The sequence below is a fragment of the Scomber japonicus genome, chromosome 23 (assembly GCF_027409825.1).
Source record: "Scomber japonicus isolate fScoJap1 chromosome 23, fScoJap1.pri, whole genome shotgun sequence".
Taxonomy (NCBI): domain Eukaryota; kingdom Metazoa; phylum Chordata; class Actinopteri; order Scombriformes; family Scombridae; genus Scomber; species Scomber japonicus.
Genome location: NC_070600.1, coordinates 12,300,730 through 12,319,170, shown reverse-complemented (window position 1 = coordinate 12,319,170; position 18,441 = coordinate 12,300,730). Strand labels below are relative to the sequence as shown.

The 18,441-nt window shown below is 41.6% G+C and overlaps 1 protein-coding gene across 1 annotated transcript in view; it reads left to right on the top strand.

Moving 5' to 3' along the window:
* prickle1b (prickle homolog 1b) overlaps positions 1-18,260 on the top strand; it is a 29,736-nt gene extending 11,476 nt beyond the window's left edge. The window contains exons 2-8 of the mRNA XM_053344213.1: positions 8,271-8,468; positions 9,433-9,546; positions 11,933-12,070; positions 14,389-14,592; positions 14,722-14,908; positions 15,313-16,311; positions 16,411-18,260. Coding sequence (XP_053200188.1) covers positions 8,283-8,468; positions 9,433-9,546; positions 11,933-12,070; positions 14,389-14,592; positions 14,722-14,908; positions 15,313-16,311; positions 16,411-17,360 — 2,778 coding nt within the window. The 5' untranslated portion in view covers positions 8,271-8,282 and the 3' untranslated portion in view covers positions 17,361-18,260. The remainder of the gene's footprint in view (positions 1-8,270; positions 8,469-9,432; positions 9,547-11,932; positions 12,071-14,388; positions 14,593-14,721; positions 14,909-15,312; positions 16,312-16,410) is intronic.
* Positions 18,261-18,441: the final 181 nt, after the last annotated feature.

The following is an 18,441-nucleotide window of genomic DNA, read 5'->3' as shown; positions in this document are numbered from 1 at the left end:
GAAACAGGTTCAAAGAAGTTGGATGTTTTGCTTGAGGGGTTAGGGTTAAGGTTAGAAGATGTTTGGCTCTGGGATGTTGATAAAGAGGTTCAGCAGGCATGAGGGGATATTTATGAACAAAAATGTTAATGAAACAGAGGCAAAAAAGGAACCCCGGGAAAATATGCAAGAGTAATTTGAGCAAAGCAAAGAAAAATAACCCAAACAAATCTGCAGCCTCACTGCAAGCTGCCAGCTACTCTCTTACCCAGTTTTGCACTGCATGGAATTTTACCTTTTCAGCCTCACCTACCCTCTGTTCAGGTAAGTATGGGAGTGAAGCAAACAGATGCAAGGTTTTTCAAAGCATGCACAACTCCAAACCATTATTAATATTGGATTTGTCTCTTACTGCTGACAATCCAAATCTCATATAGACACATAAATAGTGAAATTCAACCAAATGTGATTTAGCACAGAACAGCTCTACCTATCTTCCCACACCCTTACACTGCCTGTTTTCACCAACCCTGATTAAGCAGTTGATCTACCCTCAACAACACAGAACGCACAGAGTTGGCCCTTTCTACCTGATCATAATCCTGTCAACAAAATGCACTACACTTATCAACCAATGTGTTCAATTATTTTAGAAAACAGATGATTTAATTATTATTATTAACAAAAACATTTGAAAATGCTAGATATGATGCTACAGCTAGCAGCCAACAGACAGTGAGCTTAAAGCGTAGCATAAAGACTGGAAACAGGTAAACAACGAGCCAGTACCAGTGCCGTTTAAAGACAAATTATACACATAGAATCCGAAGCCCGAAGTGTAAAAAACTGAAACTCACAACTCTGGAAAACTATTAATTAATCTTTTGTCACAATCATCCTGAGGTAAACAGTAGACATAGTTTGTAATTCATCAGGAATGTGCCTTTGAATGTCTAGCCAACCCAACATCTTTCTGCATGATGTTGCGTTGTGGTGTGGCAAACGTTGAGTCAGGTTAATGTGGAGCAGGGAACAGACAGGTTATTCATGGCAAAAAATTTGCATCGTTGTGTATCATCTCCTTTGTAGTATTTTCTGTCTGCAGCTCTGTGCTCTGCTCTGAAAAGTGGATAACTTATGCAAAATTGATGCATATTGGAAACAGAACTATGGATCACTGGATCTGTTGAAAAGCTATTGGCACAATCTTGCATATTTCGTCATGTCTTTGCACTCTACGCTACTTTAACATTAGGAATGGCTTTCATGCTCTGTTTAAGTTTGGCTTTTTATGATGAACTGTCCCACAACAAGTTGAGACATGTCATTGTCCCATGTTGATTTCTGTTTTGAACAACCAGAGGGACGTCTGCTCTGATATTTGCATTCTAAGGGATCAGTTAAACCCCCTTTTTGCCTCCTGGGGATGAAACACAGCACTGGTGATAGAGTCCAGGTGTGAATTACTGTTTTAAATGAAAATGGAGTACTCAGCAAAGCCTCCCTGCACAATAAAGTTTAAGAAAAGGCCAAATTACCAGTTGAGTTCTCAGATAGATGAAATGTGCAGCCAGAAAGAGTAAGTGTGCCGGGTGTGTGTGTGTGCAGTAAACGTCTAGCCTAGACTTGGTCTAGGATTTCAAGAATTGAAAAGGCCACTAGATCTTGTCTGAACCCCAGTCCAAAGCCTTTGCCAAGTTAAAAAAAATGCTCAGAAAGTTCTTTGAGAGATTTGATCAAAAGGTTTCTTCCCAATGTTCCTGGGTTTTAGAGCTTGACTGATATTTTGGGCCAACTATCCTTGAATTGACTCGTTCAGCTGTTACTTTGCAGTAGATTAATCCATTTATAGTTCCTCTGTCATGGCACAGGTGGCAGGAATTAGTCTTAAATAGTTGCATGTGAAAAGTGATATAACTCTTGTTAATAATACTCACTTGCCATTTTCAAACATTAATGTAAGAAACCCCAGCCATTGATGACACTGCGGGTTCATGTGCTTGTATTTGTGAGCACTGGGGTCAAGGGTCACTGAATAAACCCTCCATTAGTTGGTTCCTGCTCATCAGCCCCAGACATGTGAAAGCAACCAGAGCATCATCCATTCAGCACATGTCCAAATGGCCCTACAGAGAACTGATACATGATGTCTTTGCCTTATAAAGGCTAAAATCTGTTAAAAACGACTTTATATTGAGAAGGGAGGAAGCTGCAGGATGAATGCTTGTGATCACTCAAGGGCGACATTGTTCTTCTTTGCCTTTTTGTGATCCGATTTACTAAAAAGTTCTGCAGTGAAGTGATAATCTTACAAATTTAAAAGACTTGATGAATCAAAAAATTGAATAAAAATACGAGTCAAAAGTATCTTTCCATTGTCACTTGGCTTTAAAGGATTAACAGACTGACACCTACAACACTAACAACAAGAGCTTATTAAAAAAGAATTTCCTAAACCTTTTTGCACTGTCGCTCCCTCTCCTCTAAGAGGAAGCAGAGGAGACTACAAGGTCAACTTCCCTCTTGTGTTTTCTAAAGAACCGTGGATCTCTGGCCACAAGCCCAGGCCCAATCTGAAAAGCCGATATCTGCCTATTGTCTGGGATAAAGCCACTCATCCTCGGACCTGTCGTCTATTCGCGCCAGAGCATTCCTCACCCACTCATTGTCTCTTTTCGTTATCTGAATTAAGTATGTGTCTGTCACAAATATAGAGGTTTTCCTCTCTGCCTGTCTACCTGTCTGAGCTTTCCAAATGCATATCCAGATAAATATCTCAGGAAACTCAATGCACATCATTCTGAGGGTTAAACACAAAGTGGCTTTTGCAGAGTGGTGCCAAGACCCCTGGAAAACTTGAGAGCTTTTCTGAAAGGTTTACCCTCTGACTGGACTGCCAAGCATCCCTTCTCTCTCTCTCTCTCTCTCTCTCTCTCTCTCTCTCTCTCTCTCTCTCTCTCTCTCTCTCTCTCTCTCTCTCTCTCTCTCTCTCTCAATTTCACATATGCAATGACATGCCAAGAAAGAAGGATGTGTTGGCAAAGTACACAGACATTCCCATCTCTACGCGCACACAAAATCTTTAGCTCAATCTCACTCCTTTAAGCTAGTTCGCTAACTGAGTCGTTTCTCATTTGCAGCAGGTAATTTGGCATGTGACAAACAGCTCTGTTGCCCTCTCTGCAAGTCACTTTGTGGGGTTGTCAGGGGAGAGGATGTCTTTGTCTGTGGGACAATTGAGCAAACTCATTTGTCATTTTAGACTCTTTAAATGAAGCCGTTGCTGCTTTTCAGCTTCTCACAATGACGGATGGTGCAGACCTTGTCCAAATAAATCACATCAAACTTCCCCCATCATATTAAATGAATTTCTTGTATGTTGTCCACTGGTTTGTATCAGGTAGATAGTTTTTCTTTACTGGTCTTGGAAACACATTCTGGACAATAAGTTTTTATATTATGAAATGAATAATCCAGATGTCTATCTTATTTTATACTTAAATTCTTCACTTCTGTAACTGGCTGCTCGTCTGATGTTTCTTGAAGTTATGTGTTCTTTGACAATGACATCAGTGTGATTGGCCAAAGTGAGAGATAAGAACTAGGTATCTCAGTCTCCTTCTATTCAATCAGATCTTCAAAATGGAAAGGGGGTGCTAGCAATATCAGTGACAAGTTGAGCAGACAGATCCCATTTGTGAGAATTTCCAGAGAGGGATGAGGCTGACCTTGGAGGAAGCAAAGTCAATATTTGAACAGAAAAAAGAAAGCTGCTTTTAAATAATTAAAAACGTCCAAATCATGCTGTCAAAGTGTTCATCTGTTGGCAAAAACAGTGTCCTCACATACCATAATTTGTCTCAGGTTTGTGCTATTCATCATTTTGTAAAAACAATGCAATTTTCATCAAGTAGCATTTATGATTAAACTCTTAAAATAGTTTAATTTTCCCTCATGTGTGCCCAAACGATTAATTTTGCTGCTGAGATAATGGAGCAGCTGGGCCACGAACACTTGCATCTGTGACAAATAAATTAATGTGACATTATTGGAGCAAATGACATGAGATGCATCAGACTGGATGACCCCAAGAAGCGCTTAATGACAGAGCAACTGACAGAATGTGCACTAATTTGCATAATAGATGGAAATTGAATTTGTGGGAAGAGCAGTGAAATTAGTCAAAATAATAATGCAAATCATGTTTTTTTTTCCAAAAGAAGTAAAAACCTCTCTTCTTCAATTAAAGTTGAGTTTGAAATTGAATTTGGGATGATTTCCCCTCCACCACACTCCTATGAGACAGTTGTCTGGCTTGTGGAACAAAACATTTGTGAAAGAGGGAGACAGACTGAAAGAAAGACAAAGAGAAGGAGTGAGAGAGTAGAGCGGACATGTCATCTGGCTCTCAGGAATCCTGCAGCCAAGTTGAGGGGGGTAGGGTGGAGCGGCTGGGTGTCACTCTGGTGGAGGAAAGGGTGTGGAGATAGGGGGGGGGTGGGTGTTGACTCTAAAATGTGTGTGTGATTGAAGTGCAGTGGCAGGCGATTTGCTCTGGAGGGGAGGAATGAGGGAGGGGCATGCGAGACTTGGCTGCATACACATACATCCCCTCACTCCCACACACTCACGGGGATCAGAGACACTCCAGATAGAGACATCACCTCTCTGCCCTCCTCCATGCTCTTTAGACCTCCAAAATTTTGGATTGCTAAATGTGGTGCTACTCAGCTGTGGAGTGAGAGTTGCACCTTCTTAGACTTCCTCACAGCTGACGTTGACTCCCAAAGAGTGAGACGTTTGGATTCGATCTGGATTCGATTAAAGCAAGGATCCATTGAGCTTGATGCAGCAGACATGTTGCCAGAGCTGCAGCACTGTTTGACCAGGAGACTGTGGAAGTGAATGAGAGCTTTATGTGCAGGTGGAAAGAGAGATGCTTTTCCTGGAGGTAAGATTTTATTAAAAAAGTGCACTCCCTGAACTTTTTAAATGCTGAAAGTATTTTGTAGAATGAAAAACACTTGAGTTTATACTGTGGGAAGTGCACCAACTGAAGTTTAGATGTGTAGATGAGGAGGCATGCTATGAATTGTGGGACATTACCTGGGTTTAGTTTCATTTAGCTCAAGATTAAAGTGCTAAAGTGTGTCTGAGAGGTGATCCTGTGTGTGGGTGTATGTCTAGGTATTGTGTTTGTGTATGTGTGTGCGTGTGTGTGTGTGTGTGCATGCGTGCAGGTGGTCTCACTCCAGCTGTGTTAAGTCTTCTGTGCACCCCCTGACACCCATTTGGCCTTAAAATAACACTCTTTGCCAGTCAAAGAGTGATGACCTCGGCCTTTGAACTCTACAATTTAATGGTTTTCCTAAAGCAAATCACATGACATTTTAAAAAAAACAGACCTTTTTTTCAATTACACATCATAGTTACATTTTTTTCCCAACCTGAAGTCTCCAAATATGTCCGTCAAATTAACCGCAGGCAACTAAAGCTTTAATTTTTTCACCAGTTTGATATTTTAATAAGTATCTCCTCACATTGGGAGAATTTGATATATTTTGGCTCAATCTGTAATAGTAAAACTTTCCAGTAGATTAGATAGATTAGGATGTATTCCTTTAGTTTGCCCGAGGTTGTGATCATTTGAAAATAACACGTGTTTGATTTACTAATTCCTCCAGCCTCTCTGGTGAAGGAGAGCCCCTTTTTAAAAAGTGTCAGTTAAGCGGGGGAGGAGCACACGGTTAACCTTTAGCTGACTACATCTGGCTCATGTTTACACAGGACCCAATGTTGTGACTCTTTAAATACCCTTTTCAAAAAAAAAGTTTCCCTTTTTAACCCCCGCCAACCCCCCTGTCATGTCTCTGCTGCGGCCCGGGACGAGTGGAGGAACGGGTGGACATTTTGTTTTTGTTTTTTGACAAAGACGGCCATTGTGTTATTGCCAAAGGGGTGACATGGTGTAATGTGAGTTGCTGTGTATGTTGGCTCAGGAATCTGCAGTCACCTTTTCCCTGCAGTTTGTGGGATGAGAGACATGAGAGCTGAAGGACAGAGGAGGATAGATACCAAAAGTGTCAAGTGCTGATCCAAGAATTTGAAAAATCAAGATGTTGTGGGAATATGCCTTTCTGAATGCAATGTTAAATAGGATCAATTGCAGTCAATATTAGCTGATGTGATCAAAAATACATTTAAAAAAAAACAAGAAGTTAAGGTCTTTCATGGTGTCTTCTGCTGTATCCCTTTCAACAGAACACTTGTGTGCATTATCTATTGTCCCTGATAACTTATGATGCGTGTCCCTGAAACTGTACCTGTGCCCAAGTTGTCACCCAAAACAAAGACATTATCATCTAATTCTTTAACCCCAAACTAAACACACTGTGCCATTGTTATGGTGGCACAAAAAAAAAATGACTTCATCTAAGTGCACCACTTACTCGTCTTAGCTGGGTTAAGTGAGATAAAGCAGACAGGTAAGAAAAGCGAGTGATAACATTATCTGTCCTACCATAAAACCTGATAGATTAGTCACTTAAGAACAAAGCAACACCCAAATACACTTTTGTTCCCCATGATAAGAGCGTTGGTTTGACTTTTTACAGTGTTTCGAATCAGTAAATTCAGTGTTGTGAGGCCCTGGGCTTCATTTAAATGGAACTGAACTGTATGCTAATTGGGGAATGCTAATATTTCCCCATTCTTGTCAGGGGGGTTTGACTACATGGTGAGGTGTCAGGGGCCTTGAGGGTTGACATCTCTACGAGGATGGGCCTGCGCTCCAACAGTGTTTGAATTCAGAGTACAACTGCAACTGACCTTTGACCTTTGAAGGGACGGGAGGAGTTCTTTCTTTAGATATCTATACTGTACATTAACACAAATTATGATTAGAAGTTTCAAAGTCCTACAGTTAACCAAAGGCTATAGGATAAGTTGCTATCTTCTATCACCTGGCACAACAGTACATGAATTTCAACTGACTGGTCTACAGTCAGTTAATCTGCATAATGTTTTGCAAATAGATGCCATCAAGATCCTAATGACCCTGATAGCACTGCTATTGTGTAAAAGATCAAACCTATATGAAGTTTTGAGGGCTTGTGTGACCCCTCCACCACATGATTTGCATGTCAAAGATAAGAGGGCCACTGCTGAAGGCAGGCACGCAAAGACGAGACTGATAAATCCCTATTTATGTCCAACAGTCCAATTCTTATCAGCTTGTGAAGGGAAGAAAAAGAAGCAGTTTGAAATGTGACAGTAGGATTCACGCTACAGCTTGAGTGGACATATGCAAGTTGTTTTTTAAGGTTACGGCTATTTTTTTAATTGGTAAAGCTGCCATACTTTTTTATTAGTTATTTTTTGCATTTTCCAGATCATCATTGCCGAGTTATGAGATTCCTTGAATTTCATTCAAGCACCATGTTTCCCAGACTTAAGTACTTTGTAGCACAGTGAATAAGTGCAACAGATGTTTGCTGGGTAACAGCTGGAAACATCTGCTGCATCATGTTATGTCAAAGTCTTACACTCTTAGTTTTAAGTAAGTGTCTAAATGTGCCCTTGTATGTGGATGATATAATTTTGACCATCTGTATGCTGCACTTCTTTATGTGTTATTCCTACAATGTGAGCTAAGTGCTGTTATGTGAGAGAAAAGTCATGTTCAGTTTGCTGTTGAATAAGTGCAACCATACTGACAAAGCCTGGTATGATTTTCCATTATATATCATCTCAAGTGCCTTGAAAGTAGGAAAGTGCTATTTTTGGTGTCTGATCAAACATGATTCTGTAATGGATAAACAAAGGAAGTATGACATACTGCACTAATGGGGCGGAAAATAACATATGTTACTTGAATTGTGAAAGGTTGGCAGTCTGTGGTGTAATGGCAAGAGAAATTGTGTCCTCTCTTCCCTTCCAGCCCAAGAGGAAGAGTCCCTTTTACTCTTCTGCTCTGTTCTTTTGTAACTGCTATGTGTAAACCGTTGCAACACTGCTGGCATCAAAACAATTATCTTGCTGAGAAATTAAGAGATTTAAAGTAATTGGCTGATTGTAGGCATTTACAAAATGCAAAGGAATTAACAGTGAGCACAAAAATCCTAAATCAGCAGTATACCAGCCAATCAGTAACAAGGAGTGACAAGGTAGAAGCCAGAGCTTTGGCTATAATTAGGAAAAAAGTATAAAGCAAACAGAGAAGGGATTGGGAGGGGGGGGAAATGAAAGTTGGTACTGTAAATTTGTAAATCCTATTTTTTTTTTATTCACAGCGCCCGTGTGTGATGAACCTGGAGCGCAGTGAGAGAGGGGAGCGTCCTTCATATCGAGGCCCAGATATGGAGCTTCGTGCTGGGGGAAAGATGGGGAAGATGTCTGTGGGCTTCCAGAGGAGCTCCACCTCAGACGATGACTCTGGGTGTGCACTGGAGGAGTACGCCTGGGTGCCACCGGGACTCAGACCTGAGCAGGTAAGACATCGGCTCATTTACTCTTTTTCCTTTTAATGCTTGAATCTTTCAGTAAATTTTCTCCATTTGTATGAGTAGAAATTTAAGGTAATGGGAACACACAAATGTAAATTCCATCATAAAATTACTTGCAGAAATAAATCCATTTATTGCATATAACACATTTGTGAATCCAACGGTCAAATTTTTCTTCAGAGGATAAGAGTATAAACCTGTACACTAACAGCATGGGGTTTTAGTTCAAATAAGGTTATGTGAGCAGACATTCTGTTCCCTATGCCATACTAGCGGATTAGTAGCACCGCATGTTGGCTTCCGGCTGAAGCCCAACATCTGGCGAGGAATTTTTTTCACATTCATTAGTGTGTGTTTAAGATACACATGTGCAGCACATCTCTGTCAGAAATGACTCTAAGGTTGTTGTTTTTTTCTTTTAGAGAAATGCTGAGTAAAAAAAATCATTTTGTTCATGTTTCCTTCTTTTCTCTGTCAGGGAGAATTAGCTCAACATTCCCAGTCTGCCCACTTGCTCTTGTGTGAAGAGATGTCACAGTTGGGCGCTTGTGACTGGATTGAGTTAGACATGTTTGGCCTACAGTGTCACAAAATGAGGACACACATAGCAGCAGTCATTCTCCACTGATATTATTCTGCCCTCTCTTCTGCTTCCGCTGAGAGCATTAAATGAGACACTCTTCTACTCTCTCCTTTGGACCAGTTTTTTCCTCCCCTCCTCCCTTCCCCTCAGACATCCTGATAACTCTGCTTCCCTCCTGACTGCAACATGTAGCACACATTTATGGGATTTCACTGATCATACAGCAAAAATAAAATTACATTAGAGCCCCTGAATACTACATCATGAGAGTCAGGCAAGCGTATAACTACGTTTCAAAGAACCATCTGTCTAATTGTGTCTGTAAGAAATGCCATCTAAAGTTCATTCATCTGTCTTCATCCGCAGGTACAGATGTATTTCTCCTGTCTGCCAGAGGACAAGGTGCCATATGTCAACAGCCCCGGAGAGAAGTACAGGATCCGACAGCTCCTCTACCAGCTGCCGCCACACGACAATGAGGTAAAGATAATGAGAGAGACAGTGTGGCGACAGGGTGCATGGCATGAGAGAGAGTGAAAGATGGGAGAAGTCTGTAGGAGATACAGAAACAGGAGTTGCTGCTTTATGAATTTGTTGCATAATTTATGAATTTAAGATTTGCAATACAATAAATGCTACACTAGATTTAACTCAATTTCCTACATTACCCAGATAGCAAAATTCTTTTGGCCCATATCTGGCCCACACCTGACATGTTCATCCGGCCCACATACAGCATGGAATGATGGCACTTGGGCGGTCCGCTCATGTTTGCCAAAAGTGAGCCATAACCAAGCCATCACAATGCCAGATGTCAACCAAAAACACACCAAATAAACCAGTTCGGCCAAGACTGGCCCAAATATGTTCCAACAAAGGTGGGCCAAGTATGTTTCCTTATATGTGGGCCTCTTTAGGCTCACATCCGGATTAGTCATTGCCATGCTTGCCATATTTCGGCCAAAGATGGGTCATATTCGTTTTGTGATATTTGGCCCAAATGTAGCATTTACTACATGGGCCAGTTTAGGTTCACGTCTGTTTTGTCCGGGCCAGAAGAATGCCTACAGTGCCGGATCATTGCCTCAAGTGGCCCACATTCGCATGCTATCTGGGTAACATTAATGGTATTACAATATTCACATAAACACAAAAAAGAGTGTTTGAATAAAGAATTAGACTATTAGCTAAGCAGAGAGAGAGAGAGAAGGTTGTTGTTTTTTTAAAGCTACTGTTAATTAAAACTGATTTATAATAGATAAGGCAACAGAGCTGAAATCAGATTGTTGTATCCTTCAGATACAGCTGAAGGACAGATGAATGACAAGATAAAGCCAACTTTAACAAAACTAAACTTTGTTCTGGGTATCAAGCCTTTATATTCTTTCTGGTACAGTCCAAAATGTGTCTGCAGCGCACACTCCATCTGTCTCTGCTCGTGCTTTCATCTCATCATTGCTCTTCAAATGACATTTCAGCTCCTTTCATCTCTTATGCTGACAGTTCGCCTTTTATTCAGTTCTTCTACTCTTCAGCTACTTTTAGTTAGAGACAATTCAACTGCCTGCAGCACTTCAACTTTCAGATGCCTTCACTAATTATACATCAGCTGATATCAACTGCTTTTGACTCATACAATTCAAGAGACACGTCAAACCTTGTCAATGCTGCAACTTAAACCGACACTTCAAGTACTTTAAGTGTTCTAATGGCAACTCCCATACTCATCCCATACTCCCATATTCATCTTTGGAAACAATGCAAACAACGAACATTTAAAGACAGTTTACAGTATTACTGCTTTAGCAAAAGTGAGCACACAGAAATGTTCTGCTTGTACATCTGCTTGTCTTTAAACAACATCAAAGTCTGAGAAGTTTAGCTTTTAAAAAAGAAAAGAAAAGCTTGTTCTCAAAGTGAAATATCAGCACATATGTATAGTTTTGGTATCAGTGCTGAAACTATCTGATCATATAGGCAATAAAAAAAATTCAAATGACATCCAAACCAGCAGCTGACTAAAGTCAAGACAATCTTGCTTGCCTTTTCTAGTAAAACCAGAACAATAGCCACATTCCCATAGCCATATAACAAAAAAACCCTCCTGTGACAGTAAAGCACATGCCAGCCTCTTCCGTATAATAGCTTTATGGTGTGTAAACCAGCACTCCTTTCACATCAGGGTTAATAGAGTTTACATTAGGAGATATGGTAGAGGGGTTATCACCAGAGGGAAGGGACGGGGAGGGGGGGGCTACTGTCTGACAGAGGTGGTCCTTGTATACACACATGGAAGATACACAATAAGTAGACTCAATGGACACACAGACACACACACACACTGTTTGACCGGTCGGCTTTATGATGTTTGCCGGCAGACCTGGCGGTAGAGGAAGCAAACTGCCGGAGGATTCCTTGCGTAACTGTGGTTAGGAAGGATAAGCACTCTGTGTGTGTGAAAGGGAGAAACAGAGACAGTGTGTTTAATGTGTGTGTGTGTGTGTGTGTGTGTGTGTGTGTGTGTGCGTGTGTGTGTGAGCTCACACGCCGCCATCATCATTTACTGTTGTTTAGAGAACAACCGAGCTGGTTGTAAGGATAGTCTTGGTCTTTTATCTGCGCCTTCATCACCATCTCTAAACACAGAGGGAAGAGTTTGTGTATCACTCACGCCATCCTTTCAACGCAGCCTTGAGGGGAATTAGCTTTAATTAAACCATTTTCCCGCCATATAAGGACTGCGTTTGATACACTTCCCCAAAAGTTGCATGCAAAGATGAAAGGCAAACCATTAGCGGTAATGGGTGGATGTTCCTCTCTCTGTTCTTTTCTTTTCTCAAATCATCTTTTCATCTTTCTCCACCAGGTGCGCTACTGCCACTCTCTGACTGAGGAGGAAAAGAGGGAACTGCACATGTTCAGTGGCCAGAGGAAGAGGGAGGCACTGGGGAGAGGAACACCCAAGATCCTGCCCCGAGCTCTGCAACACACACGTTGTGAAAATGTAGGTGCCACACATGGATACCCATGAGCACACACAGACACACATGCACATGCACTCATAAGAGCGCTTGCGTCATTTAGTTCTCATATAGCTATAAGGTAAGCTAGCAGTTACAGGGAAACCAACTGGTGGGTCTTAAGTTATTTATATCGTGAGCAGCTAACACCCATTCTCCTATCCCAGCTCGTGGCAGCCCCAGGCACAAATCTGATTGGCTAATGCAATGGTTTTAATCATGGACATAAACTTCCTCATTAGGGCGAGGGAGGAAGTGGGGAAATTGGGAGGCTCATGCTCAAGCCGAGCAGAGAAGTCAGTTCCTCGCAAGGAATTCAGCCAATTTCCTGCCACCCATCTATATCTCAGCATGACAGACTGCAAAAAACATGTACAGGTTAATAAGTAATTCTTGCGTGGAGTCTTAAAATCGTACTTTTTCCAGGTCACAGTATGTGGCAGATAATTCCACATAATTGCATGCAGCACAGCACATTCAGCATGTTTTAAGACCTTTTTTGGAAACAAGTTGTATTATAGAATAAGGCAAGATTCTTCATCTGGCTCTGAAAATTCTTGCACTAAGTGGGTTTATTGAAGTTGCAGATGTACCCATTGGGAAAACAGAAACTCTCACTGGATTATACTGTACACAGTGTACAGATATTTAAACACACCGACAGTGTAATGTAAATATATGCCCTGAAAGGAAAGTATCCTAAATGGTGAATTTTTTCGAGATGAATGATATTTTTCTGACATCTAGCCTCCATTTCAAGGTCTTGGATAAAGCCATTGCGAGCTACGAACAAACACAACATTGGAAACTATCCTGAAACCTGTCCTCTGGTGACAGTGCTATAAACATAACATCCACTGGCATTCAAGCTGTCCTCAATCATATTGCTGAAAAACTTCCTTTCGATACAATAAACATAAATATTAGTTTTATGTGGCTTTTGGCAAATTCAGCCCCGACCAGTGAGTTAACCACATCCTCTGCCAGGCATGTAGGAAGAACAGGCCAGTTATGTTAATTCCTCTGGACAGGCAGATGTAGTCTATCACCACTCAAACACAGACGGCAACACAAGGATGCAAGGTCATAGTGGAGCACCAACAGGAGCACACACATGTACTTAGACCTGCCCTGCAAACACATAGTTACTCCAGAGAGGTACACCTCTACACACATTTTGTACATACTCATGTATTTTAAAAGATACATCATCCATCAACAAATGTACACACATTCTCAAACAGTTTGTCAGGCTCCAATTTCCTGTTGCCATATCTCCCAGGGTCACACAACACCCCTGTATCCAAGGACCCTGTCTTTCTACCCCAGTAATAATGGTAAATAGCCAGGCATTCTATCCCATAGCTGCCAGTGGGTGCCTCATAGCTCAGCTGGGTTATATAAAGACCTGTGATTGCATGTTCAGACATGCTTTGACAATCTCTGTGGAGTCATATGATCTTTCAACTCAAGGCCAAGGCCAATATTTTCTTTTTAGGTTTACAAGACACAAATGTTGTCCAGTTCTTCAGACACCCAATAAATAATACATTCATTTTATACCAAACTGATCAAATACGAACTGAAATGCAAACACATACTTACATAAATTATTTTTTAAACTTAAATTGACATTTTTTCTGTAACTTTTGTTGGTACAGCAGCTGTGCTCTGAGGGTTAGATTTAAGGTTGATGTGTTTTTGAACTTACTTGCTTCCAAATGAGCCCTTAATAGCTGGTATTTAAATAAAATTATGTATATATCCTTTTATTAAAACAAAGACTGCTTTTTAAATGAATACATTTGGAAAAATAATGATTGAAGTTTGGGTGGGGGGGTGTTGCCTTGAAAAGATAACATTGCATTGTGACCTTGTTATCAACTGTTCCTGTATTTCTGGTATGACTATAATCACTGTAGATTTACGGATGTATTTTGATTGGATCATATTCCATTGGCACTTACAGTATGATCACCTGTTGTTTAGCCTTTGTTTTCATGCATCACTGCCAATGAAACACCAGGAGTTACATGATATATTTTGAATTGTCATCTCCATAAGCTCTCTATTATTTGTGTTGCATTCTTCATGTGTCACATGTATCAACTGTATCCCCCATCTATTTTAAAATCTCATTCCCTTAAGTGTTTGTTTCCACACTGTTTAACTTCATTCTTAAGGTAGCATACCATCAGATTAATTAATAATCACATAAGCTCTTCATTATAAACCACTGCATCAACAAGATGCCCAAAATATAAATCTCACGGATCATCTGTTGTTTTTGTTTTATTGTCAGTGTGGTGGAGGGATCAATGGAGGGGAAATGGCAATTTTTGCCTCCAGAGCAGGGCCGAGCCCCTGCTGGCACCCAGCATGCTTTGTGTGTGCCACATGTCAAGAACTGCTAGTGGATCTGATCTATTTCTACCAAAATGGCAAGATCATCTGTGGGAGACATCATGCTGAGCTTCTCAAACCACGATGCACCTCTTGTGACGAGGTAAGTAGCAGTAGCAATCGTAGTCAATAGCAACTATGGCTAATGTGCTTATTAACCTTCCAACTCAAAGTGCTAATGTTGTCGTAGTCAACTCTCTGTAGTCAACTCTCTGTGTGAATTTCTCCTCAGATCATCTTTGCGGATGAGTGCACTGAAGCAGAGGGTTGTCACTGGCACATGAAGCACTTTGCCTGTTTCGAATGTGAGACATTGCTTGGGGGGCAACGCTACATCATGAAAGATGGCCGACCCTACTGCTGTGGCTGCTTTGAGTCACTGTATGCAGAGTACTGTGAGGCCTGTGGTGAAAATATTGGTGAGTAAATGTCTTCTTTTGTTTTGTCATATAAGCCACTGTTTCAAAATTACTACTTTGGTTAGTTGAGAAGTGCATGAGGTCTTGAATTCACCCTGTTGTTTCAAGAACAAAACTTTTTAGTGTTCCAAAAGAATTCTTGTGTTCTTGTGAATCCAGTTAACTTGCAAAGTAAAACCGTGATAGTGATAGACAGGTGGTTTATCCAATCACCTGCCAAGTATTTTTTTAAAGGGCCTGACTTTTTCTAAATAATGTCCAAGAACAACTTCTGAGATGGTTCTGTGTAACAAACCATCTAGTGTGTTAGGTTATCATGTTCCAGCTTTGAATTGATTGTTTTTTCGGTAAAAATACTATTCTTAATGCTATGCTCCTTTTTTCTTTATCCCACCATCCTTTAGGTGTTGACCATGCCCAGATGACCTACGAAGGAGTACATTGGCATGCTACAGACCAGTGCTTTTGTTGTGCCCAGTGTAAGACATCTTTGCTGGGTTGTCCCTTCCTGCCGAAGCAAGGCCGCATCTATTGCTCCAAGGCTTGCAGCCAAGGGGAGGATATTCATGCTTCTGACTCGTCCGATTCTGCCTTCCAGTCTGCCCGCTCACGTGAGTCACGGCGCAGTGTTCGCATGGGGAAGAGCAGCAGGCCTGCAGAACAGTGGAGACAGTCACAGCTGTTTAACCCCCCTGCTACTGTCCCCTCATTTGAGTACAAGTTTGGGGATGGCGAGGGTGATGGAGATGCTGATGGCGACATTGATATTGTAGGGCGGAAACTGGCCCGTCTAGGCCTGGAGGAGGAAAGGTTCTGGAGGGAACGAGAGGAGCAGGATGTTGGGGGAGAGGAGGATCCAGAGGAGTGGGCACAGCATGAGGACTATATGACTCAGCTCCTGCTTAAGTTTGGTGACCGTGGGATGTTGCACCAACTTCAGCAGCCATCCCTAAAATCTCCCAGCCCTTGCAGTGACAAAAACAGGCTAATAAGTGTATCTGACCCCTGGCTAAAGCCTGACTCTACATCCATGGGGGTTACCCCCTCCTCACCAACCCCTGCCAGTCCTACCCAGAGTCAGACTTCCAATCAATCCCGAGCCAACAGCCTTAGCCCTGGACTGATGAGCAAGAAGCACCTGCCCGAAATGTACTGGGCCCAGTCCCAGGATGGGTTGGGTGACTCAGCCTATGGGAGTCATCCAGGTCCTGCAAGTGCCAGAAAAATCCAAGAGCTGGAGTTGGACCAAGATCAGGACCAGTCTGGCACAGGAAGACAGGGCCTATGGCCAGACACCAGGCAGTGGTACCAAGACTCACTCGAGTGTATTGCTGATGAGCTTAGGAAGGCAGAACAGGGTGTTCGAGACTCCATGGACTCCCTGGCACTCTCAAACATCACTGGTAAGAAGAATATTGCTTACATGAATTTAGTGGAAAATGTGCTTTCTTTTTATAGCCAATGTGTGTTTAAAATGTGCCTTTTCTGCTCACTCTCCTTAGGTGCATCAGTGGATGGAGATGACAGGGACAGATCTATGGTCTACTCCCTTCATGCCATGCAGGATCCTTTGGTGGCAGAAGACTGTGAGAAGATGAGCAACATGGGGACCTTTAACTCATCCCATATTCACCACAGTAACAACTCCCTCAACCTTAACACGGAGAAGGGAGAAGAGGAGGCAGCATTGGCAATGAGAGGAGGCACAGCTGGAGGACTTCTCGCATTATCCCCACATTCAGATGGCATCCCTCCCTCTTTTGTCCATGCCCCAGCTCTGAGGAGGAGTAAGTCACAGTCAAGGCCTCCTCAGATGGTCAAGTTCTCAGAAGACACTGTGGACAATGGATATAATGATGCATTTGAGGTGACTAGTAGAAAGCATCCCATGAGTGAGAAGCCACAGAGGAGGGCGTACTGCCCAGATGAGATGGGCAAAGAAAGAAGCCGCCCAGTGAGCCACCATGGTCGCAACAGACAGCACCGCCAAGGCAAGCACCACAGGAGTCGCAAAACCCGCTCGGACAATGCCCTTCACATGGTGCCTTTGGATAAGGCACAGAGGCCATATGAGCCCCAGCAGCAGGGTCTGGTAAACCCTCCTTGTGGTGCCCTGCTCCTACAGCATCCCCCACATAGGCTGCCTCTGGCCTACTCGCAAACCCGATCAGACTATATGCTCCAGGGCTCAACTCAAGGAGATCCACGAGTTGACAATTTCATGGGTCTCTACAGAGATGATGATGACTGGTGCTCTACTTGCTCTTCATCATCATCGGACTCTGAGGAGGAAGGTTATTTCCTGGGCCAGCCAATCCCCCAGCCTCGACCTGCTGGGCGCTACTATGCTGAAGACTTCCCAACTAGGGTCACAGCCCTGTCACCCCACAGTCATGGCTCACAGACTGGTCGCCGAAAGAGCCACCGTTCCAAAAACTGTATCATCTCTTGAAACCTCAGACTATATTTACATTATAATAAACAACACATTAAGCAATAAAGGCAGATTCTTTGATCATATGATAGCTAACACAGATCAAATCTAGGTTTTGAAAGGCATGTCAAGATAACTCGTGGGGAAATATGTCAAGATCCATATCATATTTTAGGCTCACATGTATGGAAAGAAGAATTATTTGATTTTAACTGAAGAAAAAAAGAAAAAAGGAAACAGGATCTGTGCATATATTACATTTTTGTACAAATTTGGCCTAGATACTGGGACTTGTTGAATTTTAGCATTAATGTGATGCATGGACTGGGGAATTTGGAGGCCTTCCTTTGGACAGTGTGGACTGAAATTGTGCACAGAGTTTGTCAGAGTGAAGACATTTAACTTTTTTGTTTCAGCATTTGCCTTTAAGTTTTTTTTTTTTTTAATGTTTCAAGATCAGTTAAAAGTTTTGCAGCAATACCCTTGTGTACAGTAAAAAATGGCAATACTATTATACAGAGGTTGATAATTATAGTAGAAAATAGAAACTAACCAAATAATTATTTAAAGCATAATGACATTGTATATACTAAGTTAAGATTTTAATACTGGTATTTTTATATCTGTGGTTTAAAAAGAAATGTTTTTGAAGTATGTGATAGGAGAAAATAGCAGTTGTAAACAAACAGACCTAGTTAATATTTCATAAGAAACAACAAAGAAGGTGCCACTTCATAAACTGTGTACTTCACAGTAAAGTGCCATGTAACAATGTCTATTATAACATATATTCCACAATGCTCACTATTGGTGTAGAAAACATAAAATGAATAGCAGTAACACCCGCATTGTCCATATTCAGCCCAACTATTCACTACCCTTGCTCTGTCATAACTAGTTAATTGCTTTGTGATGTAAAGACGCTTGTAATAAATATTTTTCTCCAAAGCTTCAGGAATCGTTGTTCTGTTTCTCAGTTTTGACATATTCATTTTTAAATGAGATATTTATAACCCTCAGATGTTAGTGGTGTTGTACAAAACAGCAAGAGACATCAAAAACATATGTGGTACTGCATCATTTTAAAACCTGGAAACTG